The following is a 24,471-nucleotide window of genomic DNA, read 5'->3' on the forward strand; positions in this document are numbered from 1 at the left end:
CAGATTTGAAAAGGAAAATAATACTAATGTGTCCTTCTAGTGGGAATCACTGGGTAAAGGTAGGCAAGACTGAGCAGTGTGGACTGAAAAGCAAAGACGTCTAAAATTTGAAGTCTGTGAAATAGTTTGCTTTTGGTGGATCTGAGCACATACATTAGCAAAAAAACCTGAAGCACATCCACCCTACAATTTTGATTCAATTATAGTAGGATTAATTATTCTTTAATAAATTCCTTAGATTAACTACTAAGGATCTCCCCTCAGTCCTTAGAAGCCTAGGGAATCCTTCACCTTCCAAGAACAGCAGGAAATAAATAAAAAATTTAAAAAAAAAAAATTAAAAAAAATCCATCACATGCAGATTAATAACTGCGTGTCAAATGTTGTGTAAAACAAATGGGGAAGTGGTTAACACTCAGAACCACTTCTGAAATTGCTGGAAGTCAAAGCAAGCAACATGGATTATGACTCTCATATTTACGTGACTGCCAAGAGTTTTGCAAACGTGACATTATGTTATTCAGTAAATGTTTTGGACATTTTCTTTTCATTTCTGCAGTCAGACACTTTTTCACCTAACATGATATTGTAGCCTAACATGAACCAAACAAAAACAACCCATAGTTGGCCAGTAAGAAACTGGGGTCTGGTATTTTCCTTGGCATTATTTTGCCAGCAAATATGCAAGACAGAACTTTCTTGGCTGTTTGTATGTACCTGCTAAGAACTGATCTTCCTCAAAGGAGAACCTGGGATTATGCAGGGGCCACCACCAACATATACATGCAATCACTTTAAACATGGACTAGTCACACAACACTGCTATTATTTCCATAACATATTATTTATGAAAATCTATTTATTTGTAGAAGTGGTATTTCTATAAGCATGCTGATATACTGTGATGCTGCTGAGTATTTATGTATTTTTGGGTAATGTATTTGCATATTGTGACTATTAATGCTTAGTTCATCTGACATAACAGGAAGGAAGAGTAAGTTGCATAATCTGTTCATGTGAAATTGTTAACATCTGCAATCAGATGGAAACTTAAGGAAGCTTAAAAGCAGTAAGAGAGATTATAAACTGAACAGCTTTCTAAGCTGCAGCATTTGTTACCTGATACTGTCATGCAGTAAAACAAAACTAACTGGGAGAGCAAAACACTTAGAGATTTCTGCCTGTGACTACAACTACATGTTAAAGCGCCCTTCCTGCTGCGAATCAAAATCAAACAAGATGAAAGAGGAGAGTTTTTTCAAGAGGAGGTATGTCTCTCAATGTTGTGTGTTGACTTTTTTGTGCCACAGAAGATTTTTTGCAAAATAAAAATATTTGCCAGGGATTAAGTCAGTTACAATCATACTTGCACATGTACAAATTCTGGATTAGTGTCCTTTGAGTTTAAGGAATTCTAGAAAAAATTTTGAAGATTCTTTTGCCTATTTGATTAATAGCAGAAATGTGTATACAAAATTTCTAAAGATTTCTGCAAGATCCAAGGAAGATTATGAAATATTTGTGTTATATATTGCACTATTTGACATTTTTTTATCTGGCATCTATTTTTCAATAACTGAAAGAAATGCTATTTTCTGTATCCTTTCTATAAATTACTTGACGTAGAAATATGTAGATTTCTATATCTTGGGGGGAAAAATAGTAAATCACAAAATCATGGGATGGTTGAGGCTGGAAGGCACTTCTGGAAATTGTCCTTATCCCAAGCCTTGCTTAGAGTAGGGTCAGCTACAGCAGGTTGCTCACAGCTTTGTCCAGTCAGTATCTCCAACACTGGAGACCTCAAACCTTTCCTGGAAAACCTGTCCAAGTAGTTGACTACCTCACAGTAAAAGGTGTTTTCTTGTGTTTAAATTGAACTTTCATTATTTCAGTTTTTGCCCATTGCTTCTTGTCCAGTCACTTGTCACTATTGAGCAGGGCCCAGCTCTTTCTCATTCCCCATGGCTGGGTATTTGTACAACTGAGATGAACAATCCCAGATTCCTCAGCCTTTTCTCATATGTCCGAGCCCTTAATCATCTTTGCTGGATCCCCTCCAGTAGCTCCATATCCTTCTTTTTCTGGGGATCCCAGAGCAAGACCCGGGACTCCAGGAACACCTCCCTTGTCCCTCTGGCAGCACTCTGCATCATGCAGCCCAGGGTGCCTTTGATCTTCTCTTCTGCAAGAGCACATTATTGGCCTGTGGTCAGCCTGTGCTGTCTCTGCAAAATTGCTTTCCAGGTGGATCTCAGCCTCTGCTGGTGCCAGAGGTTGTTCCTCCCCAAGCACAGGATTCAGAACCTTCTTTTGCTTAATTCCAAAAGATTCTTGTCATTCCATTTCTCCAGCTTCTCCAGGTCCCTTTGAAGTGAAATAGTTGCATATGACCCACTTCTCCCAGTTTTTTATCATCTACAGGAATCAGAATACTGATCTAAAAACTGAAATAGTTGTATTTAGGCAGGATTTTGATAGTAATATTTCATTGCTTGGTGTGCATTGCAAGGTTTCTATTCCTATTTCAATGCTCCCAGGAAGGCTTAGCCAGTAGTGTATGATGCTCAACAATGTGTAAGTCTCAGTTTATCCTCACATTACCCTATTAACAAAATACAAAGTTTCATTTCTGGAACTGTGTCAAGGGGAGGAGTAATTTTCCCAGAGACACTGAAGCAAATAAGTCACTGGTCTCAGGTGACATTTTCTGGTACCATTGTGCACTCACAGCCTAAGAGGGAAGACAATAGACTAAGAGAGGGCTTAAGTCAGTATTTACTGCATGCTTTCTGTAGAAACCACTACAGACTACCTGGCTGTATTTTACTTCTGAAACATTGATCAGGTGGATATATTGGGTTTATAACAAACTGTCCTGTAGAGAGATAGGGAGTGAGCTAGGAGTTGAGGAGTCTGGAAACCAGGTGCTTGAGTACCTCCTAGAGCCCTCCCCTATAGAGCAGGATAGACACACACTTCTGAGGCTAGCCAGGGGAGCAAAAGGAAATAAGCAAGACAGAAAAAACATCCAGTTTGGGCATTTTCATCTTAATAAATTCTATTTAGATTAAATTTGAGGAAATACTACTTACAGCAGTATGGTTATTCTAGTCTGATCCTCCAAATAACACTCACAGTCATTTTGACATGAGTGTTCTTACTGGCACCTTCAATACTGAGGTGACTTCAGACCAGAAAAAACTTTAGCACACCTGACTGAAGATGACCAGTCTGGGAGAGGGTGGAGGTCCTGGAGGCAGAAAATGCCTAAAAATACAATGCTGGAGGCACTTGTTTGGCCACTGTACAGAAGGTCCAGATTGCTCAGCCAAATCGCTTAGGGCTCACCACAGCCCTTGTATGGCTCATCCTGCCTGCAGGCAGAGAAAAAACAGAGGACCTGGCTATGTGTTGAGGCATTCAGCTGGAATGGTCATTTCTTATGAGGAAAGTGAATGCACACAGGCCCTGCTATTCTCACTGAATGTCCAATGAATTGTCCAGAGTGTGGAGACAATGATGCCAGCAAACATTTTTCCAAGCAGACAGGGCTGCAGATGAATCCTATGGCAGTGTCCCAGATGAACGTTTCCAGAAGAAAGCATGAAGGGTACTTGCAATATGGGGCTGTGGTCCCATGTAGGAAACTTGAAGGAGATTTTGAAAGTGCAAGAGTAATCAGAACAGAGAGAGAGAGATCTCATGAAAAATAAAACAAAGAAAATAAAGGAAAGGGGAGCAGACAGTTGCCAAAGAATAAGAAAACTAATACCTAGGAAAGGAACATAAGATGAGGAAAGGAAAGGAAAAAATACTGAGTGACTGAACAAAATGGAGAAAATTACTACTAAGGGGCTGACTAGAAGGACAACAGATCTCAAGGTTTTCATTTGCATTACTGGGGAGGTCCCTGAGAGCATGGGAAAGCAGAAATAACTTTTGAGACCAAAATCTCACAGAGCATTTCATGGCCAGTCCTCCAGACTGTTTGTACTTCAGATTCTTCTGTATCACTTCCCAGCAGCCTTGGCCACATCCTTACTCTAGTATGATGATTAACAAATGTAGATGCTGAAAGAGATAAGCAGGTTACAGTGAAGAGTCTGTCTCTGTTGCAACCCCAGCATTGTGTCCTGGCCTGGCTTAAATCCTGGGAACCATGATGGACATGTCACATCAAACCAATTTCCAGGTAATGTGACATGCCTTCTGAAAACATTCAAGACTACAGAATGACTTGCTTGGAACATCAGGGTGGGTTTTTGTTTTCACCACAAGTGAAGTCAGTTTGAAATGACCATACAAATTAATATGGAAGGGCTGACTACTAACAAAATATTACCATGTTTCTCTTTTTACTGAATTTGTAAGAATTTAATTCAGTTTTAGAATTGTTCTTAGTACTACCTGTAATCAAGAAAATTGCTACTACAAAGTTGCACTGGTAGATGATACTAAAGCAAACAAAAATTCAACCAGAGTTGCTTCTTCATGTAGAAAAAAAAAAAAAAAAAAAAAAAAAAAAAAAAAAAAAAAAAAAAAAAAAAGCTGGGAATAGAGAAATATTTTCTAAAGAGTTTTAACCTCCTTGGAAAAAAGAAAAATTGTACATTAGATGAAAAATGTTTGACAAAAGTTGATGCAAGTATTTGACTAGCTTTGCTCAGTCATTCATACCACATGAATGGATGTGAAGATGTGAAGTCACCCTTTGCAGATACTCACACTTCCTTAGTAATTTAAATTGCCTACAGTGATCTGGAACACCTGACTTCTTGGTTTCTGACACTGATGCAAGCAAAAATTTGAAGCAGACGGTTGTGTATGGATGCAAACCTCTAAGAACAGTGGGAGTTATGAAGTTGGAAAAGTGGAGACTCATATGTGATAGCAAACAGGAAAAAATACTGGGGTGTCCTGTCCTTGGCTGGCCACCAGTTGCCACCAAGATGTTCTCTCACTCCCCCTCTTCCTTATTCTCTACTTCCCCTCAGCAGACAATATCTTGCCCTCCAAAACAAAACACTGGTCCAAATCTCTGGTGTGTTACCAACACCATTCTAGCTACTAATACAAAGCACAGCATTGTGATGTTCACAAGATCAGAAAGCAAGCAAACCTGACTTTCTGATGGTATGGTTAGGATAGACATGTGGGAAAAAGTAATTCAAAGTCATGGTCTCTGCACTGAACACAGTGAGTGTATTTATCATCAAGAGAGTCTGTGACCTCTTTATCTCAAACAACTTTGTTATAGGCAGTATCATGGCTATTCAGTTCTTTTAAAGAAGAGGTGCCTGCCAGACATCCTGAACCACACCCCCTGCCTGGCTTTTTGAAAGAACATGGTAAAAAATTTAAGTTTTGCAAAACCAAAATACATTTCAACATTACTTTCTCTTCCTTTTTTTTTTTTTTTTTTTTTTTCCCTTATCTTTTCCTTTTTCTGTCTTTCATTATCTCTTTCCAGAGAAGGAAATATGTTTGAGTTTGATACTCTTGGACTCATTTGTATGATTTGGTGGTATATGATGCTATTTCATCCCTTGCATGCTGACATCCAATGTAAGGAGTGTAAGTATGTTTTTGCAGATATAATCTGAGAAACAAGGTTTAACTCTCCATTTATCAGAGATACTTGCAATGAAACTGGCAATTGCTATTTTAAGCCAGAGAGATACTATCCCCTGCATTGAACAAAAGCAATAACATATCCTTACTGAACTTATGCGGCAACACTTTCAGCAGATGCACAGGAATCACCTATTACAAATGTAAATGTGGACTGGAGAAGAAAAATAGAACTGTCCTGGGAGAGCAGCAGAAATTTCTCTGAGTACATATGTACCATCATGGACAGGGATGAGGGAGATACAGAAATCAAGGTAAACTTGCTATTCATTGGGATAAATAATGGTACCTTTTATCAATTTCACTTACTTTGAAAAAAATGAATGTCACAGATAACATCTGACATGTGGCTGTTTGCAGTCCACAGCTTGATCTCTTAGGGGCTGTGGAAAGACCAGCAATGCCAGGGTGCATTTGCTGTGAGATGAGCACCCAATTCATACTAAAGAACTGAAATTCTGACACCAAAGTAGAAAGATAATTATAAGCTAGAACTGCAGCTATATTGAATCACGAGTAGGGATGTAGCTGCTGAAAAAAAGAGTTTGTGAGATTAGGTGAGACTTCTAGAGACTTTAAAGAGACAGAGCAAGAGACATCACCCAAAAATCCCAAAAACACTCCCATGGATTATGTTTATCTTAAGTTCTTCACTTGTTTCCCAATAAACTGGATCATGCCTGTACCACAGATTATCTTATAAGCCCACATTATCCAAAGAGGAAAATAGGAAGCTCGGCAGAGATAGAGATGGCTTATTTAGCCTAGCAAAGCAGGTGCCTTAGAAACACAGTACAAAATACTTCACATCTTTATTGAACATTATATGTATAACACCATAGACACTTTTTTAACTGCTGGCCAGGTCAGATGAGGACTTTTATTTTGCTTAATTCTTTGATTAAATTCCTTTGTGGCTCCGCTATGTATTAGCCATCTTCTGTTATGCCACTGGCCTATTAGTCTCCTAAAATAGTTGCACACTAGTGCAGTATCCAACTCCTGAGCTGCAAAGCTTTTTGTGTAGTCATGTTTCTGATCCCTCAGTTCCATTCTATATCACCCTTCCGTGCTAAAGGAGAACCAAAACCATACATATACATGGAATTACATTCCTGAGTTGCACTTCTGTAGCCAGCCACATCTAATGTCTCAAGAGGAAAAGCAGAAAAATAAAATATCAACGTGTTCTCTTTTCAGGTGGATAGTCCACTATGCAGCTTTCCAGTGCAAATATACATGCCTCTGCACAAAGGGGTATCCTTTGTCATTGAAGTGCCAAACACAAACATCTCAAAACAATGCACCTATCTCCCTGAAGGTAATGTATATGGCCTGGCTAAGGTTTTATACATTTGCAAAGGTAAACATTGCCTTAGAAAACAGTTACTTACACAGCAGGTAACTGCTATATTTTCTATTAATTTTTTTTCAGATCTGTTAAAATTATTTGCTCTGTAATAAATGTCTCCATCACTCTGCAAGAGATGTATTACTAAAGATGTATCCATGATTGTATTATTCTCTTTTATACTCAGGGTCCAAAATGCCAGTAAATTACAGTGGTTTAAGGGTGCATTCAGATAACTCTTCTGGCTGTTACAAATTAAGATGTTAGTACTTATTTATTTAATGCTTTTCTGCTGGGCTGTTGGTGAGTTTCTTGTGACCCATTTTTTCCCTTGCTTCTCAGCTCAGAGTTCTCCTTTAAAACTGCCCAGCCACCAGTGCTGCAGCAGCTGTGTTTAACTGGGGTATTTCAGACATGACAGAGGTGATGAATTGGCAGCTTTCTCACACCTGAGGAGAGAAAATGCTCACTGCTCTTCTCTTCCTGTAGATTTGACAGAGGAAACACTCATGGTGACCCTCAAAAGACAAACCAGGACACACACAACTTCGGTGTTCCTCCCCAGCTGGCCCAACCCTCCAAGTGTGCAGTTTGCCCAGAGGATTCCCCTGTCCTTCCATAAGGTTGCCCTCTTTATTGGGAACTGGAGAGGGCTTGAGTCAGTAGCAGAGGACACCTCCACACTTTCACTGAATTTAGGACATACCACAGAAGGAAGCAGAAAACTGGCTGAAGGAGAAGAGAAGAGGCTGAGCGTGCCTGCACAGCCCAGCCAGGAGGGACCTTCAAAAGAAATGAGGTTCCCATTTCAATGTGCTTCAGAAAAGCAGAAGAACAAGTCACTGTCAGCCACATGAAGGTGGAAAGATCTAGGGAGGAGCCTCCTTGATTAGAGAGCAGGAAAAAGTCCAACGCTACTTTTTAAAAGTCTCAGCTTTTTTAATCCTCTGTGTAAACACATCAGGAGTGGATTCCTGGGCATTAATTGCAAAAGGAGAAATACTTCCCTCTGTAGCAGCATGGATGGTATTAAAAGGAATGTACATGTGAATGCTTCACTTGCTGACAGGTTTCACAGTTCAGAGGCAGTTAAAATGGAGTGAGAGTAGTTTTCTCTCAGTTGTCATTCCTAATCCAAGCAATAACTAGCTGGGCTTGCAAGCATCTAACATATCTAAGTGTGTGCTGTGATCCTCCAGCTTGGAGGAGTCACAGGATTTTTCCTCGCCATGGATATTCCTGTGCTTGCAGGCATGAATGGGTCAGCCATTGAAAACTTCTCCTGTGTGATTTATAACATCTTCCTCATGAACTGCACTTGGCAGGCAGGAAGGGATGCTCCAGCAGACACACAGTATTTTCTCTACTGGCAGAAGTCAGGGTAAGTAGGTCTGCTTGAGACAGAGAAGTGTGAATTCTGTTTCAACACATCACAGTGCCCATGTTTAACTAAAATACTTTGCTGTATGCAGAGAGGACAATCAGATGGAATGTGAGCTTTACATGAAAGATGAAAATCGCAGAAATATGGGATGTATCTTCCAAAATGTGAGCATGGGGACTGAAAAAGCTTACTTCCTGGTGAATGGGTCTAGCAAAGACTCCCTGATCCAGTTCTATGATGAGTACATTGACCTGTATGAAATTGGTAAGTAACTGAACATTTTATTACTGTTTTATAAAATGAAGAAGTGGAGAAATTTTCTCTGAAAAGCAGATTAAAACAAAGTCTGTAACTGTTGCAGGATCCTGCACTGCAGGGCAGACTTTGCTTCCAACAGTGGATGGAATATAGCTTGAGGAAAACTTGACTAAAACAAGCAAAGGCAGAGGCAGCCCCTGAAAAAACTGCTGAGAAAAGAGGTGTGGACATGATGCCTTAAGTTTTAGCTTTCATGTTTTTCAGATTCTGTGCTGCTTAGGTGTGTAGCTCTGAGCCTCATATTAGGTGTTAGTAAGCTCTCTTCACAGAATAGGCAGACAAAACAAATCCTTTTTCCTGCTGGAGACAAAGTACGAGTACAGCTTTTAGGCCCGAAAGCATAAACAACAGTGGGCTGAAGAGAGAAAACAGGAAGGATGGGACTTCATAATCTGAAGCTGCAATTGGACAATTAAACCCCAATACACAAAACTTATAAAAGTGTGAGACCTTGTGACCGGTCGTCCATTTTCTGACCATTTTAGGTCCATCTTGGGGGTAGCCCTGGCCAGGCTCTTGTACTGCCCAAGGTGTACCCTAAAGGCCTTTCAGTAAATACTGACTTTATTCTCTTGCTCTGTCCAGTCTCTGCTCCCAAGGTCAGCATTCCCAAGGCATCAGACACAGTCACGGATTCCAAGTAATGAAACACAATGGTTAGATTTTCAAGGCCGCCTTTATTAAGGGCTTATTTTACCATCCCTTAATCTCACACCTCTCTGAAAGCCACAAGAGCTACATGCCCTAAAACCAGAGTGAGGGTTCAGCTTCCAAATTAGGACTGCATTAGTTAAATATGTGGGTAACTCTGTGAGTTAGGTGTTTAAGGTCCAAGAGAAATTGGGTCACACTGAGTTAACTATATTACAGGCACTCCAATTCAGATGCCTTGAATGCATCATGAATAATACCATACATACAAAAACTTTCTTCCTTTTTCCTATGGAACTTGCATTGTCAGTGTGAGGTTGGAAGAAAATGGCACTCTGCTGATTGCACTACTGAATTACATAAAATCTTTCATACCTTTTCTTTACACAAACTTCATTTACTTCAGATGTCCAGAAGCTGCAGTGATACACATTCTCAAGTTTTGGTAAGGTATTTTACTGCTGTTTACCAGATAACTTTACTTAGCACTAGCAGCACACAATTGTGCATCAGCTGCCTCACCTTCATCTGCATTTTGCTTGAGTTGTAGATGTTTACTGACCATGCCTATAATAATTATTCCATTTTTTTCCCCAGAAATACTCACTGCTCCATTAAATGTCACTGCCAATTGTACTGGAGATTCAGCAGGTTGCATTATTACATGGCATCCACCCCGTACAAGTCAAGTGAAAAAAGCAAAGTGTTTTCAGTATGAAATTAACATACAAAATAAGGTATAAAAATTTCTTGGTTTGTCTTTGGTACTGTACCTATGCTCATGCATATCTATAATGTGTACATTTCTGACTCCTTTATTTGTTAATTTTTCTCGCATAAGCTGTGGTGTCTTTCTGCTACAGTTTTGCTGGTCTCACATCCTACCTCTCATGAAATTCTGCAGCTCAGAGGCTTACCATGACAGCAATTTCTCAGCCACGATACGATTACAGGAAAGGGTAGCTAAGGGTTAGACATAAATATACAACTGCAACAAAGCAACACATCATTACATCTCATTTGTTTATTAAAAACAGGACTAATGGCTTGCAGACTGTTTGGATTATCTGGATTTTTTATCTTTCATGCATTAATTTTATCTATCTTGGTACCTATTGGTAAAAGGAGCGACTGCCGTTCATGTAGCTTTCCAGCTGGTTGGTATAATTTGACAGTAAGATTTTGTGTGAAATACTTAAGAGAGTTTTACATAAAGATATAGGTCACAACACAGCAGTATTGTCAAAACATTTATTTGAAAGAAATACATCTTAACTCTTGTTTCCTGAGTCACAGTCAGAATGAGTGGGGTTCAGTGTAGAATTCTACATTTGGAAATTCATCTGCTCGACTGAGACACCTTAATGTAGGTGTTTGCACAGGGGCACATTAGAGGTCCCTGCTGCGGAGCAGTAGGTGCCTCAAGGCCCTTGGGGTGCTGAAGGTACCAGAAGTACCAACATGGAGATGGCAGCTAGAACTCACACCTTTCAGGAGGGGCCAGCAGAGGTAAGACAGCTAAAGCAGCACTACTCTAAAGTTTAAGCAATTAATTTACACCCTGCTCATTCCCAGCACAGGCTGATGACCTCCATCATGTCCTAAGCTGAAAGCACTCAGCTGACAATGATGGGGAATTCCTAGTCTGCTTTATAGTGCAAGACACACTTGTGGGTGTGTTTTCTGTAATGAGACATTCCTTCCAGTTACACCTTTCTGACTTTTCCATAATGCTGGCTATCCTGATATTACATGTGATAGATGTTTCCAGGACCTCAGGTTTTCAAGGCTGAGATCATTGCTAAAAGTCACTGTGCTTTTGAATTTGTTCACTCATTTTTGAACCTATCCTTCTCTTCAAAGTTTTCAGGTTCTTTGATCCAGGTCAATGTTTGATTCCAGTTAATTAAATTTTCATTGCATAGGATGTGTAAGTAGCTCTTCACAGAAAGCCTCTGAGCCTGGATAAGTCTAACAGAGACTTTGATTGGAAGGAGGGTAAATTTGCTATTCACATCAATTTTGTGCACAGGTTATTAAACAGTTGTGAAATCACAGCTTCCAGATCAGCTGTGTTTGTAGGATGATGGGATTGCTTGTGTGATTTGGACATGGATGAGAATGCATAGTTGTTATAAAAATACTCTTAGTGGAAATACAGCTTCTCACATCTACTGATAAATAATTAATGTTTCCTTCCTTTTCTAAAAGGAAATGTAGGAAGACAGAACTCTGAATAAAATGCTGTTATTCTGGGACATTTCTGGAGGATTATATCCAATTGATTTTTCAGTTTAAAATAACTTACAATCTTCAAAAGAAGAAAATGAGAATGAAACAGAGAAATATTTGATTGAAAAGAAAATTAATAAAAAATTAAGATTTGTTGTTGTTTTGCAGGATGAGCCCAAAGAAGAGAAAAAGCTTCCTCAGGTGAGTACTCTTGTCACATACAAATTTGCGCTTTTGCCTACTTAAGCCTATAAATACCATTACAGAAAATACACTTACTTCTAGAACTACAGATCTTGTATCAGTGTAGCTATGAGAATTCAACAAAATATGTTCCTGTGATATCTTTAAGTGTAAACTTAATACATGCCTTTTGGATGGAGTAGGCAGTAGGCAAAATTTTCCATGTATTTCACAAAACTTCATACATTCCATCTATTGCACAGATAGATTTTGTTCCTGACAGATGTGACATTTTACTTACTAAAAATCTGAAACCCTCTTTCTCATTGCAGTAATACACTGATAGCTCAGGACAGCTAGGCAAAGGGAATATAGCAATCTTCAAAACCTGGGGAATTTAATAAATACTGTCAGTCTTCCCTTGACAAATCAGTGGTCTTCTAAGCCTTGGAAGAACTTGACAGATTCCAGACTTTTTATAAGTATCATGAGGCCAAATGTTGCATATCTGTTATTGAATTGTCTCCAGAACAATAATTTTTTTAGCAATGACAGACACCATCCATGCCTGTTTAATGAAGGTTGCAAGGGGAGTTTACAGGGTACTTGTCCAAATTCTGCTTTGTTTCTTCCAGTTTTCTTTAGGGTCCAAAAACAAGGACACACATAAAAAAGTGTCCATAAAGCATAATAAAAGAAATCAAAGACAAAATAAACTTTAAAAAAAATTAACCTCCAAAAATCAGAGAGTTTTGCTGGCAAGACAGTACCTACCTAAAAAAAAAAATCAAACTAATTATTTTTTATAGAAACTGTATCAGGAAATTTACCCACAAATGTTGTTAGTATTTGCCTATGGTGAGAAATAGAGATCACTTTCCTTTAGGTACAGACAAACAGATACGAATTCCAAAATTACAATGAGAAAAAAAGATACACTCTGAAAATCAGAGCACGTGGAAAAAACTGCTTCGTAAGCTCAAACTGGGGGGAATGGAGTGAACCCATTGAGTTTGGTAAGACTATGATTTTTTTTTTCCTCGCTTTGTTTCCTTCTCTTTCTTCCTCATAGTCACAGAAAGGAATAAAATCTTAATTTTTACCCAGTTACATGGAAGGAACTGGGTGGATTTTATTAACATGGAGGAGTAGCTCCAATACTCTGGCAGCAGAGCCTTTGGTTAGCTGGGATTGTGAAGGCAGCAGTTACTCAAATGCCACGGCTACAGAAACAGACTGAGACAGACCCACTCTTTGGTCTGCTGTGATGAGGCTGCCTCTCAATTCTCTTAAGTTTTTACCATGAATATCATCCCCTTCCTTCTGCATCTTTCTTCTCATTATTTCCACTAATTTTGCTCTATTAATTGTTCTGTAACTCTGTTTATTCTTCTCTTTTTCCAGGATTTAAAAAAAATTCTCAAAAATTTAATTCTCTAAATCTTAAATATTTGAAAAGGTTTAAGATGTATCAAGTCCATCTGCATTTTTGGACAAAATTCTATAATGAAGTCAAGTTTGAAGTCCTTTAGGACATTCAAAAAATGTAGTGAAATTCACATTCATCACATCATACAGTCATGAAGGCAGCTTTTTGCCATGCTAAAATATTTCTCTCTCTTGGATGTTTCAGGTCAAGGGAAAGATTACTTTATTTTTGTGATTTTATTTCTGATTGCACTTGGAACAATCTCAATTACACTTCTCCTGTATTGTCTTTTCAAAAGGTAAATCAACCTTTTTTCTGTAGACACTATTGGCAGAGTATTACCTATATGAAATACATTCCTCCTACCTCCCTACCTGCAAAGTTAAATAATTTGATTATCAATAGCATGAACTATTACCACCAGGATTGCTGTGGATGGCCCCTTGGCATGCAAAATCACTAAGTGGAAAAGGAGGAAAGAATGGTAGTTATTGCTTGATTCTACGAGATCCTACAAAAGCTTTTTTGTTCTTACTTTTAAAACATCCAGGTTGCTTTGAAGCCACTGGCTGTATACAGTACCAGATAAGAGAGAATCCAAATTAATGTATTGTTATTTTGATAAAACTTCCCAGTCAGTGGTGAAAGTTATGTCATGTGATTTATTCGAAGTAACTTATTAATAGCATTTTACTGTGATTCTAATCACAAAATAAATCTTAATAACACAAATGCTAAGTGTAATAATAGTTACCCACTAGTTACCCCACTGAAAATATTTTATTTCTCATTTTATTTGTAGAGCAATAGACACTCAATCTTGAAAGTAAAAAAATGTCCTTAAGTTACAACATAAAATGTTTGTGTAAGCAATATTAGTATTTTTAATTTCTCCTCCATCCCATTTTTTACCCAAAGGTACTGCAGTTTGAAGAACCTATTTCCTCCCATACCACAACCAAGAGACAAATTCAATGCTGAAGAAGATATCCAGGTATGATTTCTCCTCAATTCAGTCACGTTTGCTAACTTTAAACCACAACAGGCCAAAGTCTTGAACTGACTTATAAAAATAAACGTTAATATTTGGTCCAGACGTGATTTCTGTCATGCCAGCTATGCTGCTTTGAAACCTGAAATGCTCTATGCCAACACTAAAACAAAAGATTGTCCTCGAGGTATTTGCAGATATATTTTAAGACCAACTTTCAGTTTTACTGAGACCTGTAATTTCTGTGTGTACCAGCTTTGCAAGATTGCTGTTCACATTTTAAAAATAACCTAAGTGAAGATGCATTTTCCATTAGCATTTTCAAACATCAACACTCATAAATATAATGTGAATATATATTTCAGAAGCCTGACCTATACCCATGTAAAAATCCTATCACACTTAGTGCAAATCAACAGGGCTGGAAAGATGTAACAGTTAAAATAACCTTTCTCTTGTTTCAACACAGGATTTACAATTTCAGTGTTTTGTGCAAATTGTATCTGACCAATACACTGTAACATCCTTGTGTAGCCTATTCTGCCTGTTTATTTAGCCTTACTTTTAAAAAGCCTTTTTAATAGCTTGGTTTAATGCATTTAAAATACATTACTTTTTCCCACTATTCCTTTCCTGTTTACAGTATCTTACACACCTGCACTCTGTCAACAGCAAGTAACTCTTCTTTCTGCACACATCATGACAACCAGGCTTCAAACCATTCATGCTTCTCGAATCCATCCATTTGAGCAGTGGTTTGTATGGTGACTGCATAGTGAAGGGATGCTTTCTCTCAGCTGGCTAAAGCAAAGACATACTTGAAGTCAGTGAATCAGGTTGGTCATTAATTGCCAAAAATTCAGTGGGCAACACCACGCATTCCAATGAGGATCCCAAAATTGACACATAAATTTTCCTTCAATCGCTTAGAAAGAATCCCCGAATCTCTGACTACTAAAACTCTCTAGTTTTGGTAATCATACACCGGCTTGTTGTTCTGAATAGTTTGTCTTTGGTCCTACCACCTTTGGCTTTCACAGAAAGCAGGTAGGAATGTGGCTTAGATAGGTCTCCTCATACACCTTAAGTTCTAAATACCTGGTAACTCACTTCCTACCATGCTGCCACAGCTGAGGCTACAGAGCAGCAGCAATCCACAGTCCATCATATTAAATAATACTAGCTAGGAAAATAACAAGCAGTTTTTGGAAAATTGCATACTGATTCCCTGCTTCTACTAAACTTGAGTGGCTTCCAAATTCCTATGCATAAACTATCAAACACACTCAAATCACTCCAGGACAACCCAGAGGCCTTTGCAGATGAGGTCTGTAAACTGTGGCACAGGCACTTCCATGCAGGGAGCAACATAGCAGCAACAGTTGCCAGAGTTAAGTGAAGCCCTCATGTTACCTCACGCTTGCCAAGTGGCGCTGTGAAGACAATTCATATGATTCTGACAAGTTTAAACAGTTTGAACTACTCTTAAAATCTGATTTTATTTTACTCTTCTCTCCAAACTCAGTATCTCTAACACTGATTGAATGTTATAATTCTTCAAAATTCAAATAATAACAAAGTACAAAAAGTATATTTTCAAAAGCTCTCATCCACTCAATACTAAACACTCCCCCTGACATTTAGGGCTAATGGATTTCTGAGCTGTTTAGAAAACTGCAATATTCTTTGCCAATCACCCCTTTTTAAAGCTTGCATTTCCTAATTTTGCCTGTATATACTTAATGACCTTTCACATTTTCTCCTTCTTCTCTCCTACACAATACTTCTCCCAAATCACTGGAAAAGCTCACTGGAAAAGATTTTAAAAACCTAATTTTCTGCACTGCATCCTTAAAACACTCCTGTTAAAGAACTGCCAATTTTATTTGCTTTAAGATCCTACCAATTAAATCATTCAGTGCATCAGACAACTTGCACTCTTCTAATTAATTTTATTTTACTCCTCTTACTACAGACCATTGACTTTCTAGTCATCCTCCCCTCATATGCTTTCCTTGCCATTACTGAGTTTTATTGCCTCTTGCCTGGAGTTAAACATATTCCAAGAACTTGCAAGACACACTCTTGGTGCATTTTCCTCGGAGAACAGTAGAGTAGCCCAAAACACCATGACCACAAAGCTCCACAGTGTTCTACCCATTCTTCAGCTTTCCCAGAAAAGAAGTCCCTGGGACATCCTGGTTTGATGCTCTGCAACATACCCTCAGTATGACAGCAAGCTTGCTTTTTTCATCTTCTTCCCCCACCAGTACTGTCCCTCCTTTTTTTTTTTTTTTTTTTTTTTTTTAATTATTTATCTTCCCTCAAAACTTTAAATTCCAAGTGCTTTATGAGTACTATGATCTTACCTGGCAGCATGAACTCTCCTAGAACTCCAGGTTAGCCAATGTAAAAGTATGTGATAGCAACCAAAATATTTTATCTACACATCTAGCCAATGCCTACATATGAAAATTCCAGGCAATATTGACTGAATATATTCCATCTATTGTCTCAGCTAAGGGTGTCCAGTGTCCAAATCAGCTTCTGTTCTTCCTCCTTCTGACAGCTAGTACTCATCAGATATGCTGAAACATTCCTTAACTGTTCTTAAAACTATGTTCTCCTGCCTTGCAGTCATTTGTAAAGTATTAAAAGACCAAGATGGGATGTCTTTGGTGTTGCTGAAACTAATGCTTGGAATGACACCAACAGCAACTTGTAGCTTACTGAATTTTCTTTCTCTTTAGATAGAATATGTAGATCTACTATCAAAAGGTCATACTGAGGAAATAACTAGAATTGAAGAATGATCCAACTTTCTGAAAACACACCCAATTCCCCAACGTGAAAGAAAATAATGGATCCTGCTGACAAGTACTTCAAACCAGCCTATAAAAGAATATAATCACCTATAAAGCTGTTTGTCCCCTTAAAATCCATCTAAAATAGAGCAAAAAATTAAAAAAAAAAAAAGGAAGAAAAATGAGTGAAATTTGTTCTTTTTGTTCAAACATGCAACGCCTGGCAACTGAGCTTTTCTGCAAGCACCTATTTTGAAGTGCTTAAACCTTGGTCAGAGGTTCTTCTCAATGTGAGACAAGCCCTCTTATCGTGAATAAAGCTGTTACTTCTTGTTGTCATTGCTATGAAGCTTCTTTCCTCTCAGTAGGATTTCCTGCAGGCTGACAGGCTTGCTGTATGCCACAGTAATTTTACTGTAATTTTTATATGCCCAGTTGTTTTCTAAAGCACAAACCAGATATTTAGAATGTTTTTAAATTTGCTCTTTGGTCTTCCAACAGTAACAGCAAACTATCCCAATATATGCAATTAACCTTATGCAAGACAAACACAGAAAATAAAATCATACTCATCAATTATAACCATAAACAGTGGTCTGTCAGTCAGCCATTTCAGGAGCTCAGTAATGCCACTGTAAATAGACCTCTGCAACACCTGATCCTGTGCATTTTTAGTACATACTTAATTCACACAAATAGCACCTAAAGCCTTCAAAAAAATCCAAGTTGTGAGAAATGAAATAAAATCTACTATTTAATAACTAGATCTTAATTGTAAAATTTCCTCACAAACGTATTTTAGTTTCTCCCTTTAAAAGGTACAAATGCTATTTCCAATACCTTTTAAAAATAATATAGGCTTTAGCTGCCAGTGTTTCCTTTTACAAATGCTGGATGTTTTCCTGATCATACTTTTCAAAATGAATGAATTTCAGAGTTTCAATAAGACAGAAAACAATTTTTTTTAAAAGTCTCATTTATTGTTTGCCTCTTACATCCCTAAACTGCACCACACATTGGAAATTGCTGCTGCATGACTAAGGGAAGATATATATTAAAAAAACCCCAAACCTGAACACCACAAATTAGCTGATATTGAATGTACAGCATAGGGAAATTGAAGTTCCACTCAAATACCTACACTTGCATTTGCTTCTTTTCCTATTTCTTTTAGTTAAACCTTGTTCTGAAGGGGAGTGGTGTCAAATCCCTGTCCCTGTCAGGGGCTGAAGTAATGACAATTGGTTTCTCTCACAAAGCTTGGGCCACTGTACACTCTCAGGGAGGCATCCCATCATTATCTCTACCCTTGCAAGGCACTGATACAGAAAGAAACCTGATTTAATGTATTTATACAGACAAAATGTCTTCCCCTGCTCCCTAGCAAACAGATTAGCAGGGTTAACACCACATGATCTGCCTGCACCACAGGGAGCTGCTGCCACTGCCACACAGGATCTAAGAACCACTTGCAGTAGGTAGATGAAGTTTGCCACTAGCCTGTGTACAAAGTAGCCATGTAATGTCCTTACATTCACATACAGGTGTTGTGTTGAAAGCAGTGCTTGTGCAACAGTGAAAGGAAAAAGGTAAAGTATGCTCAAGAGGAAGGTAATAACCAGCCAAAGCCAAGCAGGTAATTTAAATACTTAATCTTGAATTGCAATCTCAGAAGGCACACAGAAGAACTCAAGACAGCTCAGTCAGCCTTCAATGAGTCATACAATGATACACTTTTGCTTTCTCAAGAAATAGGGAAAGTTCTGAAAACATTTAGATTAACACCTTGTTTTCCTCTACTGGTCCCTCTACCATGTCTTTGCAGATTACAAAGTACAAAAGATTATATACATTATGAAGAACGGCACATAGGTATTACATTATCTCAAAGAGCAGTTACGAGAAATTACTCAATCTGGTCCTCTGACCATCCCTAAACATCAAATCAGCTAATACTGAAGGCTGACCTACTTTGATCTATTATTTTACAGCTACATAGAAGCACACACATTCCCTTCCCCACACCCCTTCAACTTCACCTATTAGACTGCAACTTTTTTCAGATAAAATTCAACCTTCCATAGAGCTACTGACCACCGCTACAGATGAGGCCAAACAGTATCTTGAATGGCATGATGAACATTTCCAACCAGCAGCAACAATACATAAGTCACTCAGAAGTTGAAGGCATTTACTGGGTTCCTGGGTTTTTGCATGAATGCCATGATGCTTTCCATACCAATTTAACAAAAAAAAAATATTTTAGGCTGTTCTACCAAGGGCAAGAGCAGTACTTTTAGACAGTACTTGGTACTTTAGGTTTTCCTAGCACTACAACTGAACCCTCCCCACCCCCCAATTTTAAATCAAAGAAGCTGTAAATCAATTTTTAAGAATCATGCAAAAAGCCTCTTGCAGCAGCCCATCATACACTATCAGGCACAAAGAATGGGAGTGGTTTCTATTAGTATAACCCATGCTTCCCCACACCCCATCTCTCCAAAGATCTCACATTTAATGATTTTTTTAAAAAAGCTTATTTTGTTACAGAATGCAGTGTAAGGGTATCAGAGGACCCATTATCTGAAACAAGTTTTCAAATACAAGAGGCTTTCCCAATGCTTTTATATAATAATTCCAACACAGACCGAGTAAGTATGTTTATTGGTTTACAGCAGAATGCCCCAATTTAAAAACAAAGTTGCTAGATGTTCAGCTGTGCAAAATGGTACATAGTGCTTCAGTACAAGTGGAAAAGAACATGATTTGTTAGCAAATGCTTTCAAATACAATTTTATGGTCCTAGAAGATAAGACTTGAAACTGGAGACTGATCCACAGGCAAAGGATTTTTTTTCTGCCTAAATTGGATCGAACAACTTTGGACCCAGAACCAACAGCACTCATTCCTTACTGCTGTGAAGGAAAATTGCCACACTGAATTGCCAGATTCAGTGTCTTCATGCATGTTACAGAAAAGTGGATCAGTTGTCTATGTCAGTTTCTAGCCCCATCTAGAAGTATCATCTGGCTCTGATAAATAAGACTTACAGGAATTTCTTGAAGGTCAATGGTCCATAATGGTAGTTATTCTACATGATCTGCTCAACTTGATTTCCAATTCTATTTAGGCTGTTTAAATTACTTTCTTGAATTCATCGTACAGCACAAGCACGAAAGCGCCCCCCATGCCTCTGAGAACGTTAGACCATGCACCCTTGAAGAAGGCCTTTCCTCCTTCATCTCTTGCAATCTTCCGCCAGCAGTCAATTGTTCCAGAGTACATGATATCAGCTGCAGGGAAAGAGCAGAGAGTTATTCTTAATTCCTATTTTATCTCAGATAATTTTAACAACTGCCCTGTTTCACTTAACTCCTTTGTGATGTCCCAAACCACAACTTAAGACTGTAACACAATACTTACTAAAAGTATTATGCTTTCTTTTTAATACCTCTGTTTAATCTGCTAATACAAATAAGTAGTCCATTTTTTTATATCATGCTCCATAATGAAAAGTCCTCAGCATAAATCCTGCAATCTCAAGTTGAGCCTTACTGCATTATAATAAACCAGATTTATGGAACAATGAACTGTAACTCTTAGAATGGCCATTAGTAAAAAAGGAATTCCATGTTGTTAATGCTGTTTCAACAGCATGAACAGCCCTGTGGATTTACAGCCTACCTCCTTTGCGTCCCGACTGCATCATCATTCTACGCCGCACTGTATCAAAGGGATAGGAGACCACGCCGGCCACGGCCGTCACTGTCTGGGCAATCATCCAGCTGATAACAATGTGAGTATTCCTGGGATCCGGGAGCATGCCTGCAATAAAACAAAAAAGGCAATTAGCTTCTTACCTTCCACATCCTCCTCTGGTTCACTCACTGCATGACAGCTATTTTACAGTATGAACTAGTATGAAACGCTGTAGACCCATACTCTCAATTGAATTGCAGCAAAACACAAACTTTAAACATGAAGTCATATTTAAAATACTTTTTTCTCAGTAATCAAAACGGGTTACCATTTAAGCACGAGCATTCTTTTTAGATTGGCATGACAAGACTTGATTGTTCACTATGCTTTTAGTAAACAAACGTCACTAGATTAAATCATTGTCCCTGTGGATGGCATTACACCAGAAACTAGCATCAATGGCTTACTTGCCCAATGTCAAGCTTAAAAATTACTTTGCAAAAGCATTGCTTAATCCCATTCTGCTTAACACACTTGGACTGGTCCAGTTTAACTTCAGTATGTACTGAACGTTAGAGAAATTATTTCAATTGTGTCTTGTCACCAACATATTCTCCTGGCCTCAGAAGCAACTTGCTTCAAGTACAAAACCAGTACTTGCAAGTAGGCTGCTGCCATCAACACATCCTCAAGTTTTCACTTCATACAGCAGTGTCACGGACGTGGCACTGATATCCTCCCTCACCTTCACATATCCAAACTCAACAACACAATTCTAAAACCAGATTTTTCAGATCCCCTCTGAAATATTACCTTTTGCTGTATCATAGATCCCAAAGTAGGCAGCTCTATAGATGATGATGCCTTGGACAGAGACATTGAACCCCTGGTACAAGCCACGCACACCATCAGACTTGGTGATTTTGACTAGACAGTCCCCAAGACCAGAGAATTCTCTGTCTGCTCCAGCTTTTCCAACATCAGCAGCCAAACGGGTTCTTGCAAAATCCAAGGGGTAGACAAAGCAGAGGGAAGTGGCTCCAGCTGCACCACCAGATGCCAGGTTACCAGCAAAATACCTCCAGAACTGAGTGTGCTTGTCTACACCTCCCAAAAACACCTGCTTATACTTATCCTTGAAGGCAAAATTAAGAGCTTGAGTTGGGAAGTATCTGATGACATTTGCCAAGTTTCCTCGCCAGAAAGACAGCACTCCTTGTTCCTTTGGAATACGCACTACACAATCAATGATACCCTTGTACTGCTTATCGGCAGCAATCTGTTTACTCGCATGTTGCACCTGCAAATAAAAACATAAATATTTATTGATCGCTTGCCTCGACAGGCCTGTGCTGCAGCGGGGCTTAAGCCTGCTTTTACTATAAAACGAAGTTGTTAATTTTGAATGGCCATTGTTGGTATTACTAAGAAAAAGGCTAAAAACTGCTTCCAAGCTTTCTCAGAAATCAGGACTTGCCAAGACAAGAACAAACAGCTGCGAGAAATTCCTCTACAACTACCCGGAGACTGTTGGAAGGTGAGGGCCAAACTCTTCTCCCAGGCAACTAGCGACAGGAGAAGAGAACGCAGCCTTAAGCTGTGCCAAGGAAGGTTTAGGGGGAATTAGCGGAGGAATTTCTTAGGACAAAAAGTGATTAGACGTCGGAATGGACAGCCCAGGGAGGTGGTGAAACAACCGCCCCTGGAGGCGTTCAAGACTGGACGTGGCACTTAAGTGCCACAGTCTTGTTTAAATGGGGGCGTTAGGTTGGGCTTCATGATCTCTCAGACGTGTTTTCGAACCTAACTGATTCTGTGAGATACAAGGGCAAGTATAGGACAAATAAATCACGGCAAGTAAATCGGGCCTACACAGAGGCGAGAGCCTTCATTGTCAGAGACGGGCCTGCGGCCGGGAGTCGCTAGAGAGCCGCGCTAGGCCGAGAGAGGTGCCAGCCCGAGGGAAGGGGCTGGGGCCGGCGGCGCCGCGAAGGTCACCCGAGTCACCTTGGGGCGCCACCGGGTCAGGCCGGGCCCCGCGCGCCGCCGCGCCCCGGCCCCGCCCCGCCCGCCGCCCAATCGCGGACCGCGCGCGCCTCACGTGAAGGTCGCCAAGATGGCGGCGGAGAACAACCGCCCTCCCCTCCCCGCCGTGCCCTCGGCGCCGGGAGCGGGGGCGGCAGGAAGTGACACCAGCGGCGGCCGCCCCCCTCGGCCCGGCCCTCCCTCCCCCCCCTCCCCGCCCCGCATGGCGGAACCGGCTTCGGCTTCCCCGCCGCCGCCCACGTGACCTTCCCGCCGGCCGCCGCCGCCTCGCTCGCGCCCTTTGTCCCGTGCGGCCGCGGCCCCCGCCCCCCTGTCCTCGCCCGGCCCGGCGCCCGGGGGACAGAGACGGGCGCCGCCCGCGCTACCCGTTCTCGCCCGAGCCGCTGACCTGGAGCAAAAGCTTGACGCGCTCGATGGGCGCCACCGCGGTCTTGCTGATGGCAGCGGCGACGCCGCCCGCCAGAAAGTCCTTGAGGAAGGAGATGGCCTGGTCCGCCATGTTCGCGCCGCGCCGGAGCCGCCGGGAGGGAACCGCTGCTGCCGCTCAAGCCGAAAGGGCGGGAGAGCCCCCGCGCATGGGCTTAATGCCGGGCCGCGCCGGCCACGCCCCCGCCTCCCCATTGGACAGACCGCTCCGGGGGCGGGGCTTATGGCGAGAACGCCCCGCCCCCGCGCCTCCGCTCGCTCTCCGCCCCGCTGCGGCGCTAGTGTCGCAGCGCCGCGTCACCCGGGCGGCCTGGCCCCGCCACCGCCCCGGCCCGGCCCCGCCACCGCCCCCGGCCGGCCCCCGCTGGGCAGCCTGAGGGCCAGCCCGCTGCTCACACAGTTGGCCCCGCTACGGTCGCCTTCCCAAGCGATCGCTTTCCCCCGCTGCCCGCACGGCCCAGCGGGCCCCCGCGCCGCCCGGTACAGGCTCTGCAGACGATCTGGACGGGCTGGATCCATGGGCGCTAGTGGTATGAGGTTCAACAAGACCAAATGTCAAATACACTTGGTCCACAACAACCTCATGCAGCTATACAGGCAGACTGGCTGGAAAACTGTCCCGTGTAAAAGGGACCGGGGGGCTGGTAACAGCGTGGGAAAATGACCAGCGTGTGCCCAGGTGGAAGGAAAGTCAATGGCATCCTGGCTAGGAGCACCAGGGCAGTAATCCTGCTCCTGCACGCACCACTGGGGAGGCCACTCTCCCAATTCTGTGCCCGGGTCTGGGCCCTTTAATCCAGGAGGGACATTGAGGTGTTGGAGTGGACCCGTAAAAGGGGAAAGAAGGTGGTGAAGGGTCTGGAGCACAATCCAGTGAGGAGTTGCTGAGGGAGCTGGAGTTGTTCAGCCTGGAGAAAAGGAGGCTCGGGAGTGACCTTTTATCACTTTCTACAACCACAAAAGAAGGGTGTAGCCAGGTGAGGGTTGGCCTCTTCTCCCAGGCAATCAGAGACAAGAGGTCACAGTCTTAAGCTCGGGGGAGGGTTAGGTTGAACATTAGGAGGAATTTTTTCACTGAAGGGGTGGTGAGACATTGGAATGGACTGTCCAGGGAAGTGGTGGAATCAATGTCCCTTGGCGTGTCTAAGGAAAGAGTGAATGTGGCACTTGGTGCCATGATCTTCTGATGTGGTTTTGAGTCAGAGGTTGTCCTTGATGATCTGAGATTTCTTTTCCTATGTAACTGGTTCTGTGATTCTATGATTCTGATTCTGTGAAGCTGAGTGCGAGCTTGTGGAGCACTGGCTTTGGGGTGGTGGTCTG

The 24,471-nt window shown here is 41.0% G+C and overlaps 2 protein-coding genes across 6 annotated transcripts; one reads left to right on the forward strand and one right to left on the reverse strand.

The window, feature by feature from the left end:
- On the forward strand, positions 1-17,159 carry LOC310924112 (granulocyte-macrophage colony-stimulating factor receptor subunit alpha-like). Of its 5 annotated transcripts, XM_083885235.1 has the most exons (13): positions 1-59; positions 1,137-1,268; positions 5,474-5,577; positions 5,749-5,888; positions 6,835-6,955; positions 8,237-8,366; positions 8,458-8,633; positions 9,936-10,075; positions 11,739-11,771; positions 12,640-12,769; positions 13,387-13,480; positions 14,101-14,176; positions 16,924-17,159. In XM_083885235.1, the coding sequence occupies exons 2-13, from the start codon at positions 1,198-1,200 to the stop codon at positions 16,984-16,986; spliced, it is 1,278 nt and encodes a 425-aa protein (XP_083741361.1). In that variant the 5' UTR covers positions 1-59; positions 1,137-1,197; the 3' UTR covers positions 16,987-17,159. The 5 variants fall into 5 exon arrangements, with proteins under 5 accessions (XP_083741361.1, XP_083741360.1, XP_083741362.1 ...); XM_083885234.1 differs by lacking the exon at positions 1-59 and having other exon boundaries at positions 1,025-1,268; XM_083885236.1 differs by lacking the exons at positions 1-59; positions 1,137-1,268 and adding an exon at positions 4,076-4,195.
- Positions 17,160-19,622: 2,463 nt separating this feature from the next.
- SLC25A6 (solute carrier family 25 member 6) lies at positions 19,623-23,277 on the reverse strand. The gene is made up of 4 exons (XM_083885237.1): positions 23,111-23,277; positions 21,490-21,976; positions 20,662-20,802; positions 19,623-20,270 (listed from the first exon to the last, which is right to left on the reverse strand). The coding sequence occupies exons 1-4, from the start codon at positions 23,219-23,221 to the stop codon at positions 20,113-20,115; spliced, it is 897 nt and encodes a 298-aa protein (XP_083741363.1). The 5' UTR covers positions 23,222-23,277; the 3' UTR covers positions 19,623-20,112.
- Between the last annotated feature and the right edge of the window lie 1,194 nt (positions 23,278-24,471).

This window comes from Zosterops lateralis (genome assembly GCF_965231275.1).
Source record: "Zosterops lateralis genome assembly, chromosome: 2".
Taxonomy (NCBI): domain Eukaryota; kingdom Metazoa; phylum Chordata; class Aves; order Passeriformes; family Zosteropidae; genus Zosterops; species Zosterops lateralis.

Bases quoted from the DNA above. Each gene is read 5' to 3' on its own strand.
- LOC310924112 (XM_083885232.1), top strand. From the start codon at position 5,349: ATGGTAAAAAATTTAAGTTTTGCAAAACCAAAATACATTTCAACATTA. The intron at 12,770-13,386 runs GTAAGACTATGA...TGGATGTTTCAG, and splicing joins GAGTGAACCCATTGAGTTTG to GTCAAGGGAAAGATTACTTT. The intron at 13,481-14,100 runs GTAAATCAACCT...TTTTACCCAAAG, and splicing joins CTGTATTGTCTTTTCAAAAG to GTACTGCAGTTTGAAGAACC.
- SLC25A6 (XM_083885237.1), bottom strand. From the start codon at position 23,221: ATGGCGGACCAGGCCATCTCCTTCCTCAAGGACTTTCTGGCGGGCGGC. The intron at 21,977-23,110 runs GTCAGCGGCTCG...TTTTATTTGCAG, and splicing joins GCGTCAAGCTTTTGCTCCAG to GTGCAACATGCGAGTAAACA. The intron at 20,803-21,489 runs GTAATATTTCAG...GTTTTATTGCAG, and splicing joins GATCTATGATACAGCAAAAG to GCATGCTCCCGGATCCCAGG.